Raw genomic sequence first — 24217 nt, 5'->3', positions numbered from 1 at the left:
AATTTAAAAATTTGAAAACTCAACTGCACATTTTTCAGTAAGCAAAATTCAATGATTCTCGATAAACAACTAGTTTAACAAAATCAAAACACTAGTCATGCTAATTTTTTATACAGAAAAATTTATAACTTTACCAATAGCACTCCCAATTCTAATAAATTATTCAGTTTATCTTTCACCATAACAACAACCAATTATCTTACTCATCATCGGTAGGTACTAAACCATTGACACAAAAACCTGCTTTGGCTTTACCAATGTGAGCAAGGAATTACGCGTTGGAAGATGACTACAACAATACCGTAAACCGGGGTGACAGTGATATGTTGGAGATTTTTTTTCGCAAAATGAAAAATACGAATTGAAAACAAACGGAATGGTGTTATGTTAACCAATACTGAGCTTTGGAGAGAATTGTCCAAAGCACCTCAAGAAGCAGTTTTCAACAAATTTTGAAAAGTTTCAAAGGTGAGTTAACTACTACCAGTTATGAAAACATTGATAAATATAATTATTTAAGTACTTTAAAAGTGTCTTATTAATTTATTTATTTTTTTCAATGAAAACGAGTTCGAATCGGAAAACGGACTACAATCACAGAATCAAGTAGAAAACAAATCCCCTGAGAACAGCTTAAATGAGTTACTAGGTTGCTGTACAGAAATTTGCAGATTATAAACATTTTCAGTTAAGCAATTTTCTGCAACCTAAATTAATTTTGGTATTTTTTAAACATCAAATATCTAAAAAAAAAATTAACTTAGTTAAAAATGCATTTAATTATTTTTTTTTTCATATGACACATTGAAAAATATCTTACTTATGATCAAGTTGTCGTGATAAATTTAATTTGCTCATTTTAAGTCTGAAAATTATAAGAAACACAGAGACTATCAAAGTCATCCCAGTTTTTAAAATAACAATTTTCAACGAAGTATTTTTAAAAAGCACTGTTGAAAAATCCCCTTTTTTGAAAAACTACATGGACAGTGGACATTGTGTGACCCAGCCTAATAAATGATGAAAAAGTATCGGTTAAATAATATTTGAAAATAAATTGAAATCCTATCAATATCACTCCGTTTTACGGTACTTATATTAAGAGTTGCAGAAAACTGCATCGTAAAATATATCATATTTTATATAAAGCTAAAAGTGAGAAGTTAGCGTTCCTATTTTACGAAGTAGTATTCAGTAAGAACGCATAAGCGTATATTAGGGTGTTGCAAGATTGACTCTTTTGCGAAAAAAAAGTATACAGAGCAAAAATTGCTAATGCTAATCCAACAAAGATTTACTCTTCAAATTTGATAATTCAAATAGAATTTAATATGAGAAAAGCATGGCTAGTGGTGTCAACATTTCAGAATGTTGGTCATTTGTGAAATCAATTTCTTGATTGCAGTTGGAAACGCCTAGAATTGAAACCGAACCACCTTTAGCTCTCCATTTAACTAGCCCCAAGATTTGCACTCATCCATAAAATGTTTAGTTTCACTATCTTTTGCTACACAACAAGGATATTGGAAATGCAGCACTCAGAGCGCCGCAAGGTGTCCACAGCCATCCCATAAAACGGTCGCATCAATAACCTTGAACTTGGTCATGACACGGGAAAGGCCTGCGAAACCTACCTTGGTCGTCAGGTCAGGTGCATAGTTCGTGGGCAATATTTCTGGAATGTTTACGAGATGCGCTGCACGTACAACACTTACATTAACTGTCCGTTGATTAGCGTCATCGCCATTCTTTATCGAAAGCTGAGTAATCAATGGTTTGCGGCAGATGATTTAAATATTGGGGGAACACCCCTTACAAAAAAGGTGTACTACAACCAACTGTTCTTAATTTATCAACAAATAATCAATCCATCCGAGTAACGAAGAAGGCACACGGTAATTATAGTCCTACCTCCTTCGTAATAAACCGTTTAGTTTCTCAATTAAGGGATATATTTACAGCAGGTAATTAGACTGGTACTATACGAAAGGAACAGGATAGAACGAGAGGTCACCAGAGTCGTGCCGACTTGCTACCCAATTACCACAGGCTGCGATGATTTCCCAGAGGCGTGAATAGGAAGCTACTTAATAAAAATTGATTAACGTTGAGCACAGGGGGACGTTAATTGGTGCTGCCCTGGCATGCCCTCTGTACACAATACAATGATAAAGTGGTATGACGGCGGTTATCGAGCCCAGTACCTTCCTTCAGAGTAAATAAAATAAATTATAAGTCATTACAAGCCATTAACTTTTACATGCCATTGATTGAAAATTATTGACATATTCGATGGACCGCTAAATAATGGAAACAATTCAACAGCTCCTTCAACATTGTCATGAATCATGTGAACCATCTTCGTATTGATTCAACATCAACATGACAGTTACCACACGAAGGGCGGAAATGCCGACCACTATCTCGTCATGATTCAGTTATAATCATTGGCAATTTCTTCACGTCCAAAAAGGTCAGGTTCATTCCGAAGAGCGGTTCTTGCCACTGAACATCATCGCGGCATCATGACCTGTCCCGAACGGGTTGTAGCCGATACAAAAGAAATGACACATTACCTTGGAAGCATACCTTAAACTCATAAATTACTCTCGTGTATGAAAGGTTGCAGCTGACATGTCCGCGCGATGGAAAAGCAAGAGGGAAAGAAGGTGTAAATGAACTTTGACTTCCGCGTAAAGTGGACTTCAAAAGACGATTGAGCATCGTAAGAAATTGTTCAGCTGACTGGTTGTGACTGGCTGTCGTGTTTTCCAATTCTTACAACTAGATTAATGTCATTTATGATATGGCAATTCCGTGAAGAACAAGGTAAATGGCGTGAAACGACTAATTAATCTTTATTTGATCACAAATTTTAACTTTCCTTGTTTGAACTGTAGTCTTCCCAAACCGGAAGCAAATTCTGGCCTAAACTATCATTTCAAAGCTAATCGTAGGCCAGTAGCACATGCAACGCGCATCATCATGCAATAACGCAATATACTTAACCTTAAGGTTGGGCATTGCATGCATGTAATTAAGTGACATAACGCATCACATGTTTGTATTAAAGAAATGGCAAATTGCTTTGCTCACGTTTGCCCTAACTACTAGAATGCGTCATTTGGAGGAGAAAAACAAATCTGTAATGAAATTAATCATACACCTTCCGCGCGATAATCTCAAAGTTTCCCCCTTTAAAAACGTGGGTTTTGTAGAAAACCAAGATGTTTCGGTATCAAAAGATCGGAAATGTTATGCCATTTCCGATGGCACATGGAATGACTTGTGAAATGCGATCGGTTCTGATGCCGGCAGATTTTCCGACGACGTAATTCCGGGTTGGTACGAAATTCCAACGAAAAATCATGTATATCGAAACAAAGACCTCCTATACGGTATTATATCCACTCTCAAATCTCAATCCAAAATAAGGTTTCGATACGTTTTATATAGAATTTAAAGAGTTATAACAACTTTTTTACTAAGTAGTTAGTAAACTTTATATGCAATCCAAATATTATTTTTAATCAGTCAAGGATGCCTATTTGGAGTTGTGACACTGGATTTATGGTGGTTTGTCGACAAATAACTGTATTTATGTTAGTTTTGGGAAAAGTGTACACACTTTTTTGCACCTTTTTTGATTTTTGTAAAATAGTATTTGTTATATAACTTTTATAACATCTTTTCATGAGCTTTTTGAAGCAAAATGTTCGGCAAGAGTTTCCGCACCAAACGTAGTACTAGGCTTTTGTCAAACTTTAAATTATTTGCATGTTGCATCACAAAATGTGTATAGTGCCCAAGAGGTGTAAATACTCTTTTTACATACTATAAGAGTGGTTCAAATTCGAAATCGTTTAGGTTCTATTTCCGTCTATTAATCCCAAAAATTATAATGCATTGTTGTTATCTTTTGATCTAGTTGAAATTTATTTTGAAACACAAATGTCAAGTTTTTTTTTATTTATTTAAGCGCGACAAAAGAATCATTAAATTATTATGCGACTTTCGCTTGAATGGGTCACGGACTGATCCGAATGATATAAGTTATTCAATGGTCATGAGTAATCAATACATCCAATTAACGTAAAATCGTGTTTTGCAGAATTAATAACTTAAATGTATACGGATACGAGGGATGACATGAGGGCAGAACAAATAATTACATAATTTTCCGAACATCATAATCACCGCCGCGAAGATGTACCCGGTGGTCCCATATCCGATGCTGCCACCCCGTGACAACCGCACCAAGGATCCTCACGTTGATTCCCCCAGATATGTCGGTTTGACCCTGAATGAGGCTCTCCCCAACCGCACCGGGGTTGCATGACTGTTGTTGCACCCCCGAGAGAGAGAGAGCGCGAAAATAAGCCGGCATTTCCTTCAACCCTACGACTCTCGGTCACTGCCAAGAACTGTTGCTGTTGCAACAGCTCACCACACGACGACCTGGGCCTGGGCCGCTGTCGAAGGGAGGGAGATAATGCGCCTGAGATGCAATTGTCTCCGCCGCCGCAGCAGCAAGTTTGCGCGCGCGCGTTCGACTGGTTCGGGAAATCTGGCTGGGGGCTCAGGTATTGCTGTTTAAATATGCAATAGTTCTAGACGGCGAGAACTAGTCTAATTGTGACCGTACAGGCGGCAGTTCGGGACGGAGTACGCGATGCGCGGATCGTTTTAGTGTTTGCTGAGGAAGAAGGGTACAAATCTGTTCCAGGATGAAGTCAACTTTCGGGATCTCGCTAGTTTTAGTTTGCTGGTGCTGGGGCGGGGGCCGAGGCCAGACCAGTATAATGTCACTGATTGAGTTCCTGCAGGATGGTGGGAAGAGACTGAGTAGAGAACTTCCGGACCATAGAAGTATCGAAAAGGAGTACGACTTTGTGGTGGTAGGAGCCGGATCGGCGGGATGTGCCCTGGCCGCCAGGCTGTCCGAGATAAGTGATTTGAGCGTGCTTTTGATTGAGGCTGGATCCAATGAGAACTTGCTGATGGACATTCCGATGTTTGCACATTATTTGCAAAATTATGACGTAAACTGGGACTACAGGACAAAGCCAAGTGATCAGTACTGTTTGGCGTTCAAGAACAATCAATGCAGGTTCCCACGGGGCAAGGTGATGGGAGGATCAAGTGTACTTAACTACATGATATACACCAGAGGGAATAAACGTGACTTTGATAGCTGGGCTGCCGATGGAAATGAGGGCTGGAGCTACAAGGATGTGCTACCGTACTTTCAAAAGTTAGAACACAGTACGGTTCCCGACGCATATCCAGGATATGCTGGAAAGGATGGACCCCTCTCGGTTTCGTACATCCCGTTCAAATCTCAGATCGCCAAATTGTTTGTTGAAGCCGCCACAGGAAGTGGAATCCCTTATGTAGATTACAACGGACCCGAGCAGATAGGAGTATCGTTCATCCAAAGCACTACCAAGAATGGCTATCGTGACAGTACAAACGCGGCATACCTGTATCCATTGACAAATAGAACGAACTTACACGTGAAAAAGAAGAGTCAGGTTACCAAAGTGTTAATCGACAGGGATACCAAACGAGCAGTTGGAGTACAGTTTTATCACAATCGAAAGTACTACACAGTGAAAGCGCGTAACGAAGTGATCCTCTCTGCGGGTGCCATCGGTTCTCCTCACATACTGATGTTGTCTGGTGTGGGTCCGAAACGTCATCTGCAGGAGAAAGGAATAAAACCAATCGTGGACTTGCCCGTGGGATACAACTTCCAGGATCACACCGCCGCAGGAGCGCTCACCTTCATGGTTAACAACACTTCAAGCATGATGCTGGAACGAATGCTATCGCTGGAGCACTTTATGGAGTACCAACTGCATCACCAAGGACCACTGACTTCAATCGGAGGATGTGAGTCGATTGCATTTTTCGATTCCGAACATCCCAACGATCGCGATGGATGGCCGGATTATGAACTGTTACAGATTAGTGGAACCATGGCCGGAGATCCATCCTTTGAGCGCAACTTCAACTTTAAACATGAAACGTTCCAGAAAATGTTCGGAGAAATTCAGCGTAAAAGTCTCAGTGGGTTCACAATCTTTCCCCTCATCCTTCGACCGCGCAGTAGTGGCCGCATCTACCTCAAAAACTCGAACCCGTTCCGCTATCCGGTGATAGAGCCAAACTACTTCTCAGATCCGTACGATTTGGACATTTCCGTGAAGGCGATCCGCAAAGCGCTGGAAATCGTGGAACATCCGGCAATGCAACGCATCAACGCCCACCTGTTGCAGATTCCGATGCCGGGCTGCGAACAGTTGGAGTTCAACTCGGACGACTACTGGCGATGCTTCACGCGGTACGCCACCTACACCATCTACCACCACGTGGGCACGTGCAAGATGGGACCTCGCAAGGATCCGACGGCGGTCGTCGACTCACGATTGCGAGTTCACGGAATCGAGGGACTGCGGGTGGTGGATGCCAGTATTATGCCAAATGTGCCCGCCGGACACACCAACGCCCCCACCGTTATGATCGCCGAAAAGGCTGCCGATATGATAAAGGAGGACTGGAACATGGTACGACGGTAAAATGAGCTTTTGTTAGGAATAAGTGGTAGCAAATCGGAGGATCATTAGTGAAAGACTGTGTAAATAAATTATTTAGTTAAATATTTAAAAGAAAAAACAAGATGATTTATTTCGAGAAATGCCCTGATATAAATTGGTGACTTTTGATAACACAACCCAAACCCAACAAAATAAACAAACGCGTAGCTTTTTCAGAACAAACCAGCTTTTGCGGAACTTTCTCGAGCACCGTAAATCAACACCCCGTTTCAGCAACCAATAAAGTACCGCACAGTTTTCGCATCTAGTTCGCTCCAATGGATGCAAATTCGATTTCCTGCTGTAAACGCCTGAAATTAGCGGACCAATCTTGTCGTACGGTTAATAATGCGTACCTTAGCGGCCCTGCGACAAGGAAAACAGGTGCCACACTCAAAAACGTTTTATTATTCGTGTACGTCAAGCTAACTGCACTTGCCCAAGTCGCTGCTACGTCAAGGGTGGCCGCGTGCACGCGGTTAGCTTGCTAATTAAAGCACACTTAGAGCACGATCGGGCTAACAATGGGAAAACTCTTCTTCCGGGAAACTTGCCCACGTCTGAGGGAGGCTGCATTACCCAGATAGACTGGCAGTTAGGCTGAAAAACTAGTAACAATCGTTTAAGCTGAGCAATAGTGTGGTCTTTGTTCATATTACTAGAAAAATTTTGTATTGTTTTTCAGTTTCGAGCAAACTTCATTGTCCCATGGCTAAACATTTCTTTGAACAATTAGTACATTTCAGAAAATAAAAAATGTAATGTAAGAATCTGCTGGTAATTTTTTAATGACCTATAATTTGGATGAATTGACTTAAAAAGAGGCGATTCAACATAAATTTAGGTAGAATCTGTTAAAGTTGTAGTTTGCAACTAATACATTAGTCATGTTGAAAATTGTATTCTTTTTCATATAAGTGTTGACCACACTACCGGCAAGTATCACCCTTTAATTCGGATGTTGAATTCCCAGTCTACTTCTTTTGATTAGATAAGAATCCGCGATGTTTATAGCTTCCAACGGCATAGAACGGGGAATTTTAAATTCACTGCAGGTAATTGGCAGCATCAGATCTCGGAACATTCCGACTAAGGTAGGTACTGAATATGTTAATTTATGCTTGTCCACGAGTTGTTAATTGAATACAAAACGTGAAATGTGCATGGCGATGTGCACGATTGATCAGCAATACTTTTATTCTAATCGGGAAATGTCCATATAGATTGCTGCGAAAGTTTATTGTTTATTTGTAATCGTCAACTTGAGTGATGATGTCATGTAGCTGATTACCGTAAACTAGAGTTTATTTTTTAACGAAACTTGCACAATTGAAATGCAAAATAACATAACCACGTTGACTTTATAGCTGTCGGCCACTATTGCTAGTACCAACCACTAGTGTCTTCCTTTTATCTACAACGACTTCGCCACCGTGTGCTCCTACCCAGTCAACTCAATCGGAATTCTGAAACGGAATTCAATTCGAGTCGTTTACGTATTCCGTTTCAAACGCAACAACCGATACGTACACGGAATCGGTTGTTGCGTTTGAAACGGAACGATTCAAATTGCATTCAGTTTCAGAATTCCGATTGAGTTAACTGGGTAGGTGTACGAGATTATGGCACAGACGGCGTCGAATACCCATTTTGATACTTAGAATTTTAGGGCACCCACCGCGGAATTCGAACCGACGACCTCTGGATTGTGAGTCCAGTGCGCAGTCCGATTGAGCCACACGGATGAGACAACTAATATAACATAAGCGCTCAGAATAGCACTTTGAAAATTTGACAACTTCTATACAAAGATGTTGAAAAAAACCTGACTCCAACTCCGACCCCAGCTTGTGAAGAAATATCGACTCATGTTCACGAATGGAATGTTAAGAGCCTTGTCTAAATCAATCATAATAATTTGATGGAGACACATGATGCTTCAAGAACTCCAACGAAACTTTTCATAAATTGTTTTAAGTGATATAAAATTTTAAAGTGGCCGGAACCCGTGGTGTAGGGGTAAGCGTGGTTGTCTCTCACCCAGTCGGCCTGGCTTCGATCCCAGAAGGTTCCGGTGGCAAATTTTGAGACGATATTTGTCTGATCACGCCTTCCGTCGGACGGGGAAGTAAATGTTGGCCCCGGTCTAATCTAGAGGTTAGGTCGATAGCTCAGTCCAGGTGTAGGAGTCGTCTCCCTGGGTCCTGTCTCGGTGGAGTCGCTGGCAGGCAGTTGGACTCACAATCCAATTGTCGTCAGTTCGAATCCCGGGAATCTCGCAATCGAGAACGCCAAGGCAATGCTGTAAAGCGAATAATTTAGATTTAGATGCCAGAGCTATATTTACACCTTGTCAAAGGTAGAATTAATGCTTTTTTTCTGACATAAAAGATGTACTCCTTCAGCTAATATCAGCTAATATTACCATGATTTTTTTTACTGTTTAAGCTTTAAGAATAGCACTATGAAAGTTGACAACTTCCATACAAATATGTTGAAAATAAGCTGACTCGCACTCCGATCTAACGACTCATGTTCATGTTCACTCATGTTCTCTCTTTACTAAAAGAACCTTGTCTAAACCAATCACTATAATATGATGGAGACGCATGATGCTTCAAGAACACCAACGAAACTTTTCATATATTTTATTGAAATAAGCGTTATCAATTGTTTAAGTTAAAGTTTAAAGTCAAATTTGTTGCATGGAATTTTGACGATTAAGAGATATAATTTGTGGACTTTTAGGTGAGTAATAAAATGCATTCAATCATCTACATTGTAATAAATATTCCCAAAAATATGAGAATTCAATTCAATATATTGTTTCGATTGAGAACAGTGATTACACAATTTTGTAATAAAAGCGACAAGAGAAAGTCTAGTGTTTGGCAGGCTTACACATATTTTCGACGATTTTGCTTCTTTCACCACAAACAAACCATGAGAGCTCGTAAAGTATAACTAATGGCGTCAAGATTTAGAGCTCAAATGTTGTAGATGCAATAATCTGCGCAATCTTTTCTATGTTTTAGCATGTAGACTATTCAGAAAAGATAGGTTCACGATGTTTTTGCCGATTTTTCAATTAACCTTTTTTCATAGAAAAAAAAAACTTTCGAAAATTCTTTTATCCAATTTGAATTTTTAAATAAGTTTTAAGTGAAAAACCCCGCCACTTCTAAACCACAAAGAAGTTTGATTTTAACAAAAAAAAATCTGTGGCTATATCTCGAAAATGGCATGAGCATGAGCATGAGCATGAGAGATCACCCATGGTTGCCCCTCCGTTGCTGAACAGAACCGTAATATCCTTTCAGCACTACTGATTATAGGCTTCGACGATCTAGTGGTGTTTCCCTTATCAACAGCATGTATGAATGCGCTGAAAAGATAAAACACCATGATTGCTAAAGCTAGATCAGTTGCGAATAGGTAACAGTCATTGGCCACCAACGGCACCCGCCATGTCAGTTTGTAGACCTCGATTTTAAGGGACGGGAATGTTAGTTAGCGCAGGTTGCTACTAGGGCAGCTGATTTACTCTGTGCTTACACCCCACGAGCGCCAGGAACCTGAAAATTTGTTAGTAGGGAAGGGTATTTGGTCAGGATTCATCATAGAAGATGATGATGCGACCCAAAATCATAGTGTTTGTTGAAAGGTATTATATATTATTCTCAAGGCAAGCAATCCGATGCTGCGGATGAGAAATTTCCCGTTTATCGGTTGTTAAATTTTAAATGAATTGGTTTAGTCTTAGACAGCCAGCTGTGGAAAGATAGAACCAAAAACATTTGTAATTAAATAATGAAGGATTAAACAATGTAAAATTTAGCTTGAGATGATTTTACGAGTTTTAAATGATTGATGTTTAGTGAGGTACCGATTAACGGTGCGAACGACGAGTTTCGATGTGTATCGAGCTGAAATGGTATGATAAGGTTATGTTGTTGTTGCGCACCGACATCGAACGCGAAAAATCTTATGACCCTACGGAAAGGCATCGCAAATCTGACTGGCTCAACTGTCATCGGGACAGCCTGAGCCAGCCGCACCTTCACACACACACACGCACGCGAAAAAAAACGAAAAACACACCGACGGCGGACGCGAAAATTCTCTCGACCCTACGGAAAGGAATCGCAAATCTGACTGGCTCAACTGTCATCGGGACAGCCTGAGCCAGCCGCACCTTCACACACACACACGCACGCGAAAAAAACGAAAAACACACCGACGGCGGACGCGAAAATTCTTACGACCCTACGGAAAGGAATCGCAAATCTGACTGGCTCAACTGTCATCGGGACAGCCTGAGCCAGCCGCACCTTCACACACACACACGCACGCGAAAAAAACGAAAAACACACCGACGGCGGACGCGAAAATTCTCACGACCCTACGGAAAGGAATCGCAAATCTGACTCTCTGTGGCTATATCTCGAAAATGGCGCACATTAACATTTCTGTAAAGTACTTTTCGATTGCAAATAAAATTTTACGTTATAAAGTTATTTACAAAAATCTATTTAAAAAACTGACTTAATCCACCTATGTGGAAGGTGCCTTCCTCACTCTTTACCAACAATTGGTGATTCGATGGATTAAGTGGTCATAACATGAGACACGTTGGAAAGTTTTAATTATCTAACATCCGATTAAATACAAAAACACATTTTCATACGTAACTTTTAGCACATTAAAAAAAAACTATTTCGGTGGCAAAATTTTTGACCGTACTTCTCTATGGATCAAAAGTTGCGGTTTGAACATACAAAAAAAAAGAAAAAAATACGGCTTTTGAAAAATTAATTTGAAGTTAACAAAAAGTTAGTATAAAAACGTATTTTTTACCTTGTACCTTTTTTATTCTGGACAGTCCTCAGTAAGGGCCATAAGATGAAGCAATTTTGCTCAAAACCGACGTTCATCAACAAAGTGCAATACAATGAAACCTCTTTTTACGCGGTGCACAGTGGTTCAAAAGGCTGTTTTGACGAACTTAATTGATTAGAGCAAAAAGTAAGCATTTTCGTGCTTTGACATGTTCTACAACTTTGTTCAGCGTTGTCATGGCCTACTTTTGATGAAATTTGTTTTTCAAAATACTCATCACAGTAGGCTATGGAATTTCTAACTTTTGACTGTTAAGAGATAGAGCTTTGGTGTCTTCGGCAAAATTGTAGGGCTGAAAATTTCCACAAACTTTGTAGAAGACGCCAAAGCTCTATCTTTGCGTTGAATACCAGGTTTGGAACTTTTTTCATAAATCCCTGCCAAAAACCAGTTTTTTGACTAAAACTATGTTGAACTTTGATTTTTGACGATTACAATGTTCAGAAGAGTTGTCAGTAATATCAAAACAAACAACTTTGTCGAAGACGCCAAATTGATAGGAGCTATGTGTGATGAGTTATAGCAAGATTTGGTGATAATTTAGCTAGTTTTCGAGCTCGGTATACAAAGCCTCGGGCAAATTTGGGCAAAAACCCATACAATGGGCTTCAAGTATGTCTATTCCACTACAAAATGTCGGGTGAATCATTCGTCCGAAGGTTTACGGTCATAGATTTCCGAGCATTTTAATTTATTTTATTTTTGATGACTATTTAAATGCATTTCGGACACTTTTAAGGCACATAAGTCATCTTTGCGATTTATTCGGACACACGAGGCGTGTAGGCCAGACTCTTGTGAAAATTTTGATGTATGCATGTCAAAGCACGAAAATGCTTACTTTTTGCTCTAATCAATTAAGTTCGTCAAAACAGCATTTTGAACCACTGTGCGGTGGCGTTACGATTTTTGTTTCGTCGATTTCTCTTAAACTATACAATATTTTTGCAAGCTTCAAAAAACGTTTTGTAGATCTGAACAAAACCTTCTAATTGCATTTAAAAGATTGCAAAAAAAATGCAAAAAAAAAAGAAATTTACAAATTAGAAAAACGCAACGTATCGCGTTAAAAGAGGTTTCTCTGTATCAACTTTGTTCACTATTTAAAAAGTATTTAGGGATTTTTGATACAAAGACTAGTGAAAAATAAATTCAAAAAAAATCAACCCTGAACACAAAAAAAAAGTATTACCATTATTAGTTGATCGACCGCATAATTTCATATTGGATATAACTATGCTGATTTTCATCCGACGACTCATCACTAGCAAAATTCGATCCACACCTCAGTGGAAATCATTAAACATGTTAAGTGACCTACACATTATGAAAACTTCCTCACGCTTACCGGTCTGACAAAAGAAAATCCCCAAATTCGTTCCAAACACATTTATCATCGAGCCACTGGCTGATCACTATGAGTAGGAAGTAGACTTGTGAGTTTAAACAGCTCGCTAATGATTGTTTAAAACAAACATTTGGCCTTGAAGATTGCTTTATTTATTAAAGATATTTGTTTTTAAATTAAGAAAATGCACCTGGAATCTACTCAAATGTTAAACTTTTAAAAATAAAAATAGTGCAGCCAGCTTGTGCAAGTTAGATAACCATGAGTGATGTCACTAATTATACTTAAACATGTCAACATTAGTATTGGCTACTGAATTCCGAAACGACGGTAAATAACCTTGAAACTAGCACAAGTCATCCAACAAATTGACACAAATAGAAAATCTATGTATATATATTTTTTTGGCAAAGTTGGTTTGTCCAACAAAGGTATTAAAATGTAGAAACAAATGAAAACTGATAAATGATTCTACCCGAATGGAAAATTTCATGGTCAAGTTTAAGGTCCATTATAGAAAAGTTTGCGTGTCAATCTACTATCTAGCGAAGCATAAATCCATATGAGACCTGGCGGCGCGTCACCGCTAGGCAGTGAATTAATTCGTTCAATTTGGGCTTCTGATAGTTGATGCTCGACCGTTGAAAAATGCTACCGTTTTGACCCCACCTTGATGGCTTTCGGTTTTTTTTAAGTAAATGCAGCTACCCCGCAGTACAGAATCTCAAGCAGTTCCGTTCAATGTTAGCTTCAGTCTTTTTCCGGAGCTCGCGATCGTCGGACGTTCAAAGAAGATCGAATCGGTTCTGCCCACCGCAATGGCGGGTATCTTTCGAGCAAAGTTTGTGGTCCTTGTGCTGTTGATAGTACAAAATGTAGGCGCCGACAGTGCGGAACAAAACTTGGTAATGGGCGAAGGTTCTTTCGAAAACTTGAACGATTTCGAAAAACAGTCCAACGTGGACTCTATCAACGATGATTTTCTCAGTGAAACGAAAGGTCGTTACAAAGCGAAGAACATTCTTAACCAGTACGATTTTGTGATAGTTGGCTCGAGTCCTGCGGGGTGTGTTCTGGCGAACAGACTGTCCGAGAATCCCGAGTGGAAAGTGCTACTGTTGGAGGCTGGAGAGCGGGAAAATTTGTTCGTGAAGATTCCGGTGTTTGCGGCATATTTCCAGTCCACCAGCTATACGTGGAACTACCTGGCTGAGCGACAAAACTATTCTTGTCGGGGTAAGATAACTTCATGACAACAAAAAGACAAACTTAATACAAATTACAAATTAAATTGTCGCACGAGTATTTTCAGCTAAATAGAGTTGTAGATGCAATTTTGTGCAGCTTTCCATGTTTCACCTTTTGACCTTCAAATATCCTCAAAACTCGATTTCAATCCTGAGATATTTACTGCAAATCGTAAAAACTCTGTGTAATATTGACATTCTTCATATAAATATAGTTCCGTTCAGATCGTGCAAATTTTGACACAGCCTTCAAATTGCCAAATTGAATTATAGATCATTATAGCCTTTCCTCAACGTTCGTGTTCAGTCCAGCAGACTTTATATTGAAATTGTTGTTTTTGGACGCAAATGCAATTAATTTGTGAAAAAATAGTTACGATTGTTCGTAAAACTTCAGACTACAACTGGTTTGTCATTTTTACTGACGATTAAAAAAACCTTAGGTCAACTAATGTTCCGTTATCTTTACCTATACAGCAATTCCATTTGAAAAGAGCCTAAACCAAAAAAAAAGTTCTCCGATCAGGCTCAAAATTTTTCTGGGGGTTCCTTGGCCAAAATATTAAAACCGTATTTTTTTCGTTTGGCCATTAGGGTGACCTACATCGTGCTAGGGTGATCGAAAAATGGCAATTTTCGTCATTTTTGTCTTAGACGCAAAAGAAAGGTGATTAGTTTGGCTATTTGAGAAAAATAGTAAAAAGTTTCAAAAATCTAGCACAACATTTGAAAAAGTCCTATGAAAACTTAAAATGGCGTTTTGACCGTGTCTGGACCAAAGAGCCTATGTCTGAAAATATTTTTATCGGATTCCTCGGAAAATTTCACATAACATATCACAAAATTGGCGATGTCGAACCGTACGTTTCCGAGATATGATTTTTTGAAAATAAAAACTGAGTTTTTCGACGCGCCACGCGCTAAAACAGAAAAATGACGAAATCGGCAAAAAAAACTACTTTTTTCACTAAAACTGCTATAACTTAAAAATTTCAGGGAAGACCTATACATGTTAGGGTACCAAAATCTTTGTAATTAAAATACGCAACTTTTGGTAAGTTTTCATACGACTTTTTCAAATGTTATGCTAGATTTTTGAAACTTTTTACTATTTTTCTCAAATAGCCAAACTAATCACCTTTCTTTTGCGTCTAAGACAGCTAAAATCGGATGAAATGACGCGGAGATATGATTTTTTGGTTTTTGCGAAAAATGACGAAAATTGCCATTTTTCGAACCACCCTAGCACGATGTAGGTCACCCTAATGGTCAAACGAAAAAATACGGTTTTAATATTTTGGCCAAGGAACCCCCAGAAAAATTTTGAGCCTGATCGGAGAACTTTTTTTTTGGTTTAGGCTCTTTTCAAATGGAATTGCTGTATAACAAAGAGTAATTGTTATTTCGGAATCAAATCATAAAACAACAATTTTGTTTCTTATTCTAGGAATGGAAGACCAACGGTGCGGAATGCCCCGTGGCAAGGGCCTAGGAGGATCAACGCTCATCAACTACATGATGTACGTTCGCGGAAATCGTGACGACTTCGATCGCTGGGCCACTGAGGGAAATCCGGGCTGGTCATTTGACGATGTTTTGCCTTACTTTAAGAAATCGGAGCGATCCTTGCTGGGCACCGGAAACGGATACCACGGTACGAGCGGACCATTAGATGTGAGTTACGTGCCTTTCAAGTCGGAGATGGCTCGAGGTTTCGTGACAGCACTGCAGGAACTGGGGATGCCTTTGGTGGATTACGACGGAGAAAATCAACTCGGAGTTTCGTTTTTGCATGCAAACCTGAGGAACGGTCAACGCTTGTCTGCGAGTACAGCTTTTCTCGAGCCGGTCGAACAACGCCCGAATCTGCACATCTTGACTGGTTCAAGAGTCACTAAAGTTCTGATTGATCCTAGAACAAAGGCGGCTTACGGGGTCGAGTTTATACGCAAACGATCGCGATACGCAGTGATAGCGAAAAAAGAAGTTATATTGTCTGCAGGAGGTCTTCAAACACCACAACTGCTGATGCTCTCCGGAGTTGGACCAAAGGATCAGTTGCTCAAAGTTGGAATACCGGTGATCCAAGATTTGCCCGTGGGAAAAGTTTTGTACGACCATATTTACTTTACCGGATTGACATTCCGAACAAACACTAAACATCTTACACTGAACGTGGACCGGCTTCTTACGTTGAGTGCAATCAGTCAATATTTACAAGGAAACGGAACATTGACTATACCTGGTGGAGTAGAAGTACTTGGTTTCATCAATACTCTCAACACAAGTCGCGACGCGGTTCCGGACATTGAACTTATCTTCGTTAACGGATCGCCTGGCTCGGATCACGGCAGTGGCATTCGCAGAGGACTTCGCCTAAGCGACGAAACTTACGAGCGCTACCGACCGCTGGAATCAGGCGACATCGACACTTTCACTGTCAACCTGGTACTGCTACATCCCAAATCCAAAGGATACATGGAACTCAAAAGTGACAACCCCTTCCAGTGGCCTAAGTTTTATACCAACTTTCTCAAGGAAGAGGAAGACTTGGAAACACTGGTGCGTGGCATCAAACGTGTGATCAACATTGTGGACACCCCCGCGATGAAGCGTTACGGCGCGCGTCTTCACAACATTCCAATGCGGGCGTGTGCTCTCCTAGGGCACGGCACCGACGACTATTGGAGGTGTGCACTGCGCACTCAAGCTACCTCGATGTACCACCAAACTGCCACCTGCAAAATGGGCCCTGCATCGGACACGGAAGCAGTCGTCTCTCCCCAGCTGAGGGTGTACGGAATCTCGAATCTGCGAGTGGCCGACGTCAGTATTGTTCCGGTAACGCTTAGCGGTCACCCGGCGGCGCTGGCGTACATGATTGGCGAAAAACTGGCCGATATGATAAAGGAGGAGTGGACGAAGTCAAGATGAGACAGAATGTATATAAGAGAGTAGTAAAACTAGCAGTTTTTTGTGTTTTATAATACGGTTACCTTTTAGTGCCCTCAGTGAGATGTTCATCTAACTGTGCATTACCTGTAAATAGACGAGAGATAAAAGAGATGAGCACAAATTTCTGCAAGGCTGAATGTTATTTTAACATGAAAAAAGTAAACTTTTGTTAGAAAACGAAACAATAATCTTATGTCCTCCACAGTAAACATTGTTATTGCTTATACTTGTTATTTATATTTTATTAATAAATATCATTAACTTTTTTTCAAACTTAAAATAAACGGCTGCTTTTTGAGACCGAGCCTCGTAGCCTAGTGGCAACGCTTCCGCCTCGTAAGCGGTAGATCGGGGTTCAAAGCCCGGCTCGGACCAACACAACTGCTGATCTTTTCCCTTCTGGATTCGATTGCTTAGTAAAGGGAAGGTCATCACAAGCTGGACTTTACCACGACACCTTAGGGAAGGCGACCTATGGAATGTTAACATATCAACCTAAACATTAAGTAAAGAAATAGCCACTGAATCCGCTTTGTAAATGCGGCCCCGATACTCTTCATGGGTCATGGGAAAAATACTTTTTAGAATATTTAAATGTTTTTCTGTCACCTTAAAAAATATAATCCGTAAATTATCATAAAAATTTTTACCTCATTCATGCAAAAGTATAATTTCACTTCCCTTCTAAAGCAAATTTCTTATTGAATGAAAATGATATGAAGAAACCGTGTTAAAACATAAGTAAGTCCATGCGCATAGGAATGTGGGTGAGAATTATCAAAAAAAAAATGGTGGAATTGTAGAAATAAGAACAAAACGAAGCTTGATCTTAAAGTCGGAGCCAAAAGCAAATCCAATACCTTTATTTAGTTTGAAAGGCAAAAAGAAAAATCCGGTTACAAAATCGGGCCACTCTCGTTTTCTAGAACACACTTCTTGTGTCGCGCTAAATTTATAAATCTCAGGACCAGAACAGAACGGACCGCAGTCACCGGTCTGAGACGATGCAGATCACAAGAAGCGCCTGCCGTTCCTGTTGGCGACCGTGCAGACCGGTTGCGTTAGCAGTTTTATTTTTGACATTTTTCGCCAAAACTGGACTGAGCATCGGCATTAGTAAACTGTTTCTGACTAAATTTACCGCTCGCGAAAAGCAGGAAAATGTTCAAGGTGAATCGGTTTATCAAACTGTGAGATTAGAATTTAAACAAACGTATTGCAGATGTGAAAGAGGTCTACGACTTTGTGATAGTGGGAGGCGGAGCTGCCGGAGCAGCGTTGGCCAATCGGTTATCGGAGATTTCCCAGTGGCAGATCTTGCTCTTGGAGGCCGGTGGACGAGATAATCTTTTCTCGGATGTACCTTTCTTTGCTGCATATTTACAGTCTACAGCCCTGAACTGGAATTTCCGAGCAGAGAAACAGGACGGTATTTGCCTAGGTCAGTGTCACTTGGTTCGTTGACAGTGTGTGGTGTTTATCTTGCATGTTATGTGGTTTTAGGGATCAAAGAGGAGCGGTGTCCCATGCCAAGAGGCAAAGGGTTAGGCGGTAGTACAATCATAAATTATATGATCCACAACAGAGGAAATCCAGATGATTTTGATTCGTGGGCAGCTGCTGGCAACGAAGGATGGTCGTACAAGGATGTGTTGCCTTACTTTAAAAAGTTTGAAAACGTGAATTTCAAGGACACGAGCAGAACACACAAACGCGGAAAAGGAGGTCCAGTAAATGTGGAGTATGTTCCTTACCGATCACCACTTGTGCGGATTTTCGTGAAAGCCAACAAACAGCTCGGTCGAAACGTTATCGATTATAACGGAGACACTCAGTTTGGTGTAGACTATCTTCAATCCACTACAAGGCGCGGAAAAAGAGTCACTGCAGCATCTGCATATCTTAAGCCTATTTTTGGAAGACCTAATTTGCATGTCCTAACAAAGGCTAGGGTAACAAAAGTTGTGATCGATCCATCGAATAAAAATGCTACGGCTGTGGAATACCTGTGGCGAAAGATGAAGCGTACGGTACGGGCCAGAAAGGAAATCATTTTGTCTGCCGGTGCTTATCAATCGCCCCAACTTCTGTTGCTCTCTGGAATTGGTCCCCGGAAGCACCTCGAAGAACTGAACATACCGGTTTTGGTTGATCTACCGGTAGGAGAAACCATGTACGATCACCTGTTCCTGTCGGCGTTGACATTCGTAACAAACACTACCAACATGTCATTTGACACCGATCGTTTAGGATTAAACGAAATTTTGGACTATAAACGAGGAGCCGGACTACTCACAGTTCCTGGTGCGCTGGAAGCACTAGCATTTGTCAAAACCAACAACTCCAAGCAACCTCAAGATGTTCCCGATATAGAGTTTATGTTTCTCGCAGGATCGCCGGCTTCCGATCACGGCACGGGAGCACTGCGAGCCCTCCAATGGAAAGAAGACATTTTCGAGCAGGTCTACAAGCCTCTGGAAGGTAAGGATCAATTCACGATCGCTACCATGTTGTTCAGACCCAAGTCAAAAGGATTCATAAAACTGAAAGACAACAACCCGCTACATTGGCCGTTGATCTACACCAACTACCTAAAGGACCCCGAAGACATGGAAACTATGGTACAAGGAGTAAAAGAAGCACTTCGACTGCTCGAAACACCGGCCATGCAAGCGATAGGGGCACGTGTTGTAGACACCCCAATTCCAACATGCACCCAGCACACATTCGCATCGGACAGCTACTGGGAATGCCTGATACGATCGCTGGCAGGATCGCTGTACCATCCCGTGAGCACTTGCCGCATGGGACCGACCAACGATTCCGCCGCCGTAGTTTCCCCAACGCTACAAGTCTACGGCGTGCAAAACCTGCGGGTCGTTGACGCTAGCGTTTTGCCGTACATAACGACAGGTCACACGCAAGCTCCGGTTTACATGATCGCGGAAAAGGCAGCGGATATGATTAAGGCAGCGTGGTACTGGGGACAAGATGAGTCCAGCCGATGACGAAACAAATTTAAAAATAAAATCGTGACATCAAGAAATAGAAGATGATGAGTTTTGATTTTCCTTTATTCGGTATTAATTCCAAGCAACGTAAAATTATTTAAACGGTGGTCAAAGCTGCTAAACATTCGAGCAGCTTGGATCTTACTGGTATTCGCTGCATAACGCAAGTAAGAGGATTGAATGCGCCTGTTGTTATACTACACCACAGGTTGATCGTTCTGACCAAGCTCAATGATTGCGCTCATAAAAAGAGCTTAGGGGGAAATTTCGTTAGGGAGTTACATAATTCCTAAACATTTTTAATTTAAGATTTTTTAAAGAATTTTTTTTTCAATCGTAGCATTCAAGCCTTTATTTTTATTTTTTTATTATAATTTATTTATTGATTATTAAAATCTTTGAATCTTTAAATCTTTAAATCTTTGAATCTTTGAATCTTTGAATCTTTGAATCTTTGAATCTTTGAATCTTTGAATCTTTGAATCTTTGAATCTTTGAATCTTTGAATCTTTGAATCTTTGAATCTTTGAATCTTTGAATCTTTGAATCTTTGAATCTTTGAATCTTTGAATCTTTGAATCTTTTAATCTTTGAATCTTTGAATCTTTGAATCTTTGAATCTTTGAATCTTTGAATCTTTGAATCTTTGAATCTTTGAATCTTTGAATCTTTGAATCTTTGAATCTTTGAATCTTTGAATCTTTGAATCTTTGAATCTTTGAATCTTTGAATCTCTGAATCTTTGAATCTTTGAATCTTTGAATCTTTGAATTTTTTATAAATTATCTCAAATTTTAAATTGAAAACAAACGCGCCCTAATTAATTTGTCAGTGGAATGATACCTACAGCTCTTAAGTGTAGAAAATGATTAATGAGCGACGCTTTAAAACAAACTTTCTCCTTATTCCCGAGCCTTAAGCCAACCCACTTAATTATAGGCCACAGTTTGCGTCTCTCTAGCGCGCAAGAACTCATCGCAACCACCGTTATAGCTTCCGGCATTCTGACTTGGCGCATCTACAAAGTGTAGTTTCCTCGACAGCTGATCAATAAAACAAACATTTGCCGAATAAAGATATAAACCACTATCTACGAAGCTATTTCCCCTACCGAAATGTGCTCTTTAGCCATCAGCGAAACCTTCTCGAAGTGGCTTCTGACGTAGGGGTTCGTTTCAGCTCCAAAGGTCGAGGTTTGACCCTCCAGCGCTTGGTTCTAAAGTTTAGCCTCGTTTTTCCTTCCCTTCTCTCGTCTAAATCACGTCGATCTTCGGTGGCCGTATCTTTCTTTTTCGCAAGTAGTTCCTAATTAGAAAAGGTGGTACCAACAAAAGCCCCACTGTCCCATGAGAGGATGATTCATCTGTTTCTCGTACGCGGCACGTAATAAAGTCGAGCCCCTCGCAATAAACGTCTAGAAGCAGCTTTGAAGTTCATCGGCTTCCTTTAGGAAATAATAAAAAAAAGGCGCGTAGATGTGGCTTAAGTTAAAACTCGAAACTATAACAAGTCGGGCGTAAAAGGAGCGGCCGTGGCTGACTGGTTACGGTGTTCGCTTTGTAAGCGAATGGTTCTGGGTTCGATTCCCATCTGCTCCCAACGAGAAAGTTAAGTACACAGAATTTGAAATGATGAATATGAACGAAAAATCAAAGTCGCTCGAGGCGGGGTTCGATCCCCCGTCCTTTGGGTTGGTAAGCAAAAATGCTAACCACTAGGCCATGACGACTTGGTGAGCGTAGACTGAAATTAGGAATACTGTTACAGAGAGCGAGTTGTGGCGCTATAACCACGGCAAATAGTGTCCAGGGCATTCGTGGAAATACAATGTCCCATCCCAGAGGGTCCCGGAGTACCAAACCTTCTTAGCATGGTGCTCCCAACGAATACAACCAAAATCTCGGAGCGTATGGTGGTGTGTCCCCACGCTTCTTCCTCCCCTGTCGATTCAGAATTGTGTTGTTGTTCGAACACTCAGTGCTCAAACTCAACCCAATTACGAGTCATCTCTGCGATACGGCTTTACGCAGTAGGCCTGGCCGCTTTAACGCTTGTGATGTTTCAATGCATTTCAATGCAATGGTGCACTACAAATGTTAATAAATGACAAGAAGAGTGCTAGGCGTCATCTAACCTAAGGCACTCTCCAGGATCCCTTCGAAAGATTGGCTGCGCTAGGGTCTGATTAGATTTAGATTAGATTAGAAACTATAACAAGTCGGGCGTAAAATTTTCGAGATTGACGCAAACGAGAATTGTATAATTTATGCTGCTTCCAAAAATACAACACTGTTTAAGCTATTCTGCTAATTTATGTTGTGACAAGACTGTTTGGTACAAATTAGGTGAAGTTAAGTCTCCGGAGGTTATTTAGCAAACACAACTCCCGAAAGTGAAACGAAGTTTCCCTTTTTCGGGTTCTAAGTCCGCCTCTTTAATGGAAGACAAAGACACTGTTTGTGCATTACTGGGACCGGCATATGGGAGAGGGGTGTTTAAAACGCCAAATTTTGACTCAACACAAATAGCTCGATTCAGAACGGTGGACCGGAGGACCACAGGCTAATGAAATACTGCGACATGTAAATATGCTGTTGGGGAAGCTTTTTAAAGCTTTGCCAGACTTGATTCGCTCCGTTGACTTCGAATAATGATGACCTGTATGACGCACATTGCTGTGATTAAAAATGGGAAACTTATAATTTTCGGAAGCAGAATTAATTAATTGCAATTTTTGGGAGGGTCGAAACGTTCCAAGAAAAAATCAGGTGAAGGAATGAGAGTTCACCGAACTTACAACCTTTAATTTGTTAGTGTAGAATGTAAAAGTCATACAAAGTTAAACTTGTAGATTTGCGTGCTCCTTCCTCTCTGTTCTAGCAATCTTTACATTAATCAAGCTATGGTATCTAGTACCGCACGTACTTCAGTGATAAAAACATAGAAAAACCATGAATCACACCACAATTATCAGCCGTCAATCCCAAGCAACTCATCCGCGATGTCCAGTTTGTATACGCGTAATTGCCGCTCTTCTTCATTTATGGCCATATGGTTAGGATTTTATTCCATTCATCACTTCCTGAAACCGGATGACCGTAACGCGAAGGTCAGTCGTTACCTTTGATGTAATTTCGAACGAAGCTCATCTCCAGCCCGCGCGTTCCAGCTTCAGCGTCACCTGGTCCAGATTTAATCACTTTATTCCAAGACATGGCTAATTAAAATCAACGTTTCGGGAAGCTTTAACGACCGAGTCCTGGTATTTGAAAGACGACGCTTTGGGTCATCTGCGATTACACAGGAACAGGTTTTCAGAGATTCGGAACCCTCTAGAAGTGCACGTTTTGCGAGTTACAACTTTTCAGAAACAGATAATTCCATGCAATTTTGACAATCTTCCATTCCCAATCATCTTCTACGAAGAGGATTAGTCTGTCAACACATCTCAGAACATCTTGACCGGTCCAGCCTTCAAGTGAACTCTTCAGCTAAAGCTAATAAACTCCTGCGGCAAGAGAAAGCTGGCAGAGGGAACACATTTGAGTGATTGAATCGCGCAAGAACGAGCTGCTCGAGCCGGTTTTATGGCTCTCTCTAGCTTCCGTAATGATGATGAGCCGAGAACAATTTTGCCCATAGCTGCACGAAGCGTCCAAGGCTGTCTCCAGCTGGAATGTGATCAGTGCAAAAGTGCACCGTTCCAGGGAGTAAGTCAGTCGCGGCGAAGAAAGGTGACAGCAGGTTGTTCACCCGCGCGGGACCAAGATTGTCATGAAGAGGGCGTGATAATTACCTGCCTGGAATGGAGGAATCAATGCAGGTGTGCCTTTGGTGTGTCGTTTGGAATACACTTTTCTAATTCTAACGGTGCTTGCAGTTCAGAACCTTTGGTTCAAGGAACATTATTCAGAATTGGGTCCTAAAATGAAGCTTAGATTGCTGATATTATTGTTTACAGCGATAAAGCTTATTTTTCTGAGTACAATGACCCTTTGTACGAGCACAAAGAGTTTAAAATGGATTTTTAAATCAATTTTGAAAAATTAACCTCGCGGCCCTTCTTGACAGAAAAGCTCCTACTTGACAGCTCGTTCCAAGGGGACCATAGTTGATCCATCGAAAAAATGTTGTCTTGTCAAAAAAAAATTTTGCATT

The 24217-nt window shown here is 40.6% G+C and overlaps 3 protein-coding genes across 8 annotated transcripts in view; 2 read left to right on the top strand and 1 right to left on the bottom strand.

The window, feature by feature from the left end:
- The window catches only part of LOC120425934 (flotillin-2), a 367849-nt gene that overhangs the window by 311180 nt on the left and 32452 nt on the right, over nt 1-24217 (bottom strand). The gene's annotated exons all lie outside the window — the stretch shown is intronic.
- Nucleotides 4591-6682, top strand: LOC120425665 (glucose dehydrogenase [FAD, quinone]-like). Its single transcript, XM_039590250.2, has one exon. The coding sequence runs from the start codon at nt 4728-4730 to the stop codon at nt 6579-6581; it is 1854 nt and encodes a 617-aa protein (XP_039446184.1). The 5' UTR covers nt 4591-4727; the 3' UTR covers nt 6582-6682.
- On the top strand, nt 13538-17309 carry LOC120425669 (glucose dehydrogenase [FAD, quinone]-like). Its single transcript, XM_039590253.2, has 2 exons — nt 13538-14082; nt 15541-17309. The coding sequence occupies exons 1-2, from the start codon at nt 13545-13547 to the stop codon at nt 17025-17027; spliced, it is 2025 nt and encodes a 674-aa protein (XP_039446187.1). The 5' UTR covers nt 13538-13544; the 3' UTR covers nt 17028-17309.

The sequence above is a fragment of the Culex pipiens genome, chromosome 3, assembly GCF_016801865.2.
Source record: "Culex pipiens pallens isolate TS chromosome 3, TS_CPP_V2, whole genome shotgun sequence".
Lineage (NCBI taxonomy): Eukaryota > Metazoa > Arthropoda > Insecta > Diptera > Culicidae > Culex > Culex pipiens.
The sequence above is the reverse complement of the archived record's forward strand: the minus strand, read 5'-3'. Positions and strand labels throughout refer to the sequence as shown.

Coding starts and splice junctions, on each gene's coding strand:
- LOC120425665 (XM_039590250.2), top strand. CDS start 4,728: ATGAAGTCAACTTTCGGGATCTCGCTAGTTTTAGTTTGCTGGTGCTGG.
- LOC120425669 (XM_039590253.2), top strand. CDS start 13,545: ATGCAGCTACCCCGCAGTACAGAATCTCAAGCAGTTCCGTTCAATGTT. Junction 14,083..15,540: donor ACAAAACTATTCTTGTCGGG/GTAAGATAACTT, acceptor TTCTTATTCTAG/GAATGGAAGACCAACGGTGC.